Source organism: Empidonax traillii, unplaced genomic scaffold, assembly GCF_003031625.1.
Source record: "Empidonax traillii isolate 1590-97213 ecotype Southwest subspecies unplaced genomic scaffold, ASM303162v1 scaffold4277:size9811, whole genome shotgun sequence".
Classification (NCBI taxonomy): domain Eukaryota; kingdom Metazoa; phylum Chordata; class Aves; order Passeriformes; family Tyrannidae; genus Empidonax; species Empidonax traillii.
The window spans coordinates 8,063-9,552 of NW_020959470.1; the positions used below are offsets into that span (position 1 = coordinate 8,063).

The 1,490-nt window shown below is 60.7% G+C and overlaps 1 protein-coding gene across 1 annotated transcript in view; it reads right to left on the bottom strand.

The window, feature by feature from the left end:
- LOC114072874 (class II histocompatibility antigen, B-L beta chain-like) overlaps positions 1-1,280 on the bottom strand; it is an 8,804-nt gene extending 7,524 nt beyond the window's left edge. The window contains exon 1 of the mRNA XM_027910699.1: positions 1,253-1,280. Within this exon, the coding sequence (XP_027766500.1) occupies positions 1,253-1,280 (28 nt within the window). The remainder of the gene's footprint in view (positions 1-1,252) is intronic.
- Positions 1,281-1,490: the final 210 nt, after the last annotated feature.

Here is a 1,490-nt window from a genome sequence, read left to right on the forward strand (position 1 = left end):
AGGTCTCCCTGGAGCCTTCCCTTCTCCAGGTGAGCACCCCCAGCTGTCCCAGCCTGGCTCCAGAGCAGAGGGGCTCCAGCCCTGGGAGCAGCTCTGGGGCCTCCTCTGGACTCGCTCCAGCAGCTCCACGTCCTCCTGCTGTTGGATCCTGGAGCTGGAGGCAGCTCTGCAGGTGGGGTCTCACCTGAGGGGGCAGAATTCCCCCCTCCCTGCTGTGGGATCAGCCCAGGACACAGGGGGGTTTCTGGGATGGGGCAAGTCCAGCCCCTCACCCACCAACACCCCCAGCTCCTTCTCCCAGGGCTGCTCCTGATCCCTTCATGCCCATCCTGGACTGATCCCAGGGGTTACCCTGACCCAGGATCACATCCCCTCCTTTCTTGCCTGGCCCTTCTGAACAGCCTCCACTCCTGGGGTCTCCATCCCTGTCCCCCTTCCCATTCCTGGTGTTCCCATCCTAGTCCTGATGTCCCCATTCCCAGCTACTGGTGCCTCCAACCTGCTCCCAATGTCCCCATCCCTGTCCCCATTCCCAGCTACTGGTGCCTCCAACCTGCTCCCAATGTCCCCATCCCTGTCCCCAGTGTCCCCATCCCCATCTCCCCTGACCCCATTCCCATTCCTGAGGTTCCCATCCCTGTCCCCATTCCCATTCCTGGTTCCCAGAGAGCAACTGCCGGATGCCAGAGGAGGGAACCAGGATTTATTGCCCAAAGCAGGAGATTTTCACACCAGAATTAAAGCCTCAGTAATAATTGTGCTCCTGGGTTTCACAGATGGAAAAGCAGGAAGTTGATCCATCGGGAAGAGCCGCAGGGGGGCCGGGCTAGGAGGGAGCAGCGGGATGAGCTCTGCCAGCAGCTCCTGCCTTTCCACAGGGACAGGGAAGGGGCCGATCCAGGTCTGGGATCACTCAGGCTGTGATTCCTGCTGGGATGAGAGTGGGGAAAGGAGTCCCCATGTCCCTGTGCCCATCCCAGGGGATGGATCCACCTGGGGAGCCCATAGAGAGCAGCAACTGCTCCGGATTCCCTCCTGATCCTGCTCCGTCCATCCCACCCCAATCCCACTCCAGAATCCAGCTGTGATCCCAGCCCACAATTCCACCTGATCCCACTCTGCAATCCTGCCCTGAGCTGCAACCCTGTTCCAATCCCGCTCCATCCATTATGCCCCAATTCCCCCCTGGAATCCCAGGATCCATCCTGGCATCCCTGCAGGGAGGATCTGGATCCACCCACGCTGCTGGTACTCACTGGTGGGTGCGGGGTCGTATCCATTGCCCTTTCCCTTCCCTATGGAAAGAAAGCAGGATCAGCACCCGTGGCACAGGATCCCTGGAATGCTGCCGGGCGGATCCGAGCCCCTTCCCGACCCCCATCCCGTGAGTTACCGGCTCGGAGCTTCCAGACACCGACTGCGATGAGGCCGATGATGACGATGATGGCAGCGATGACAGATACAGCGACCAACACCGGGGTGGAATTCCA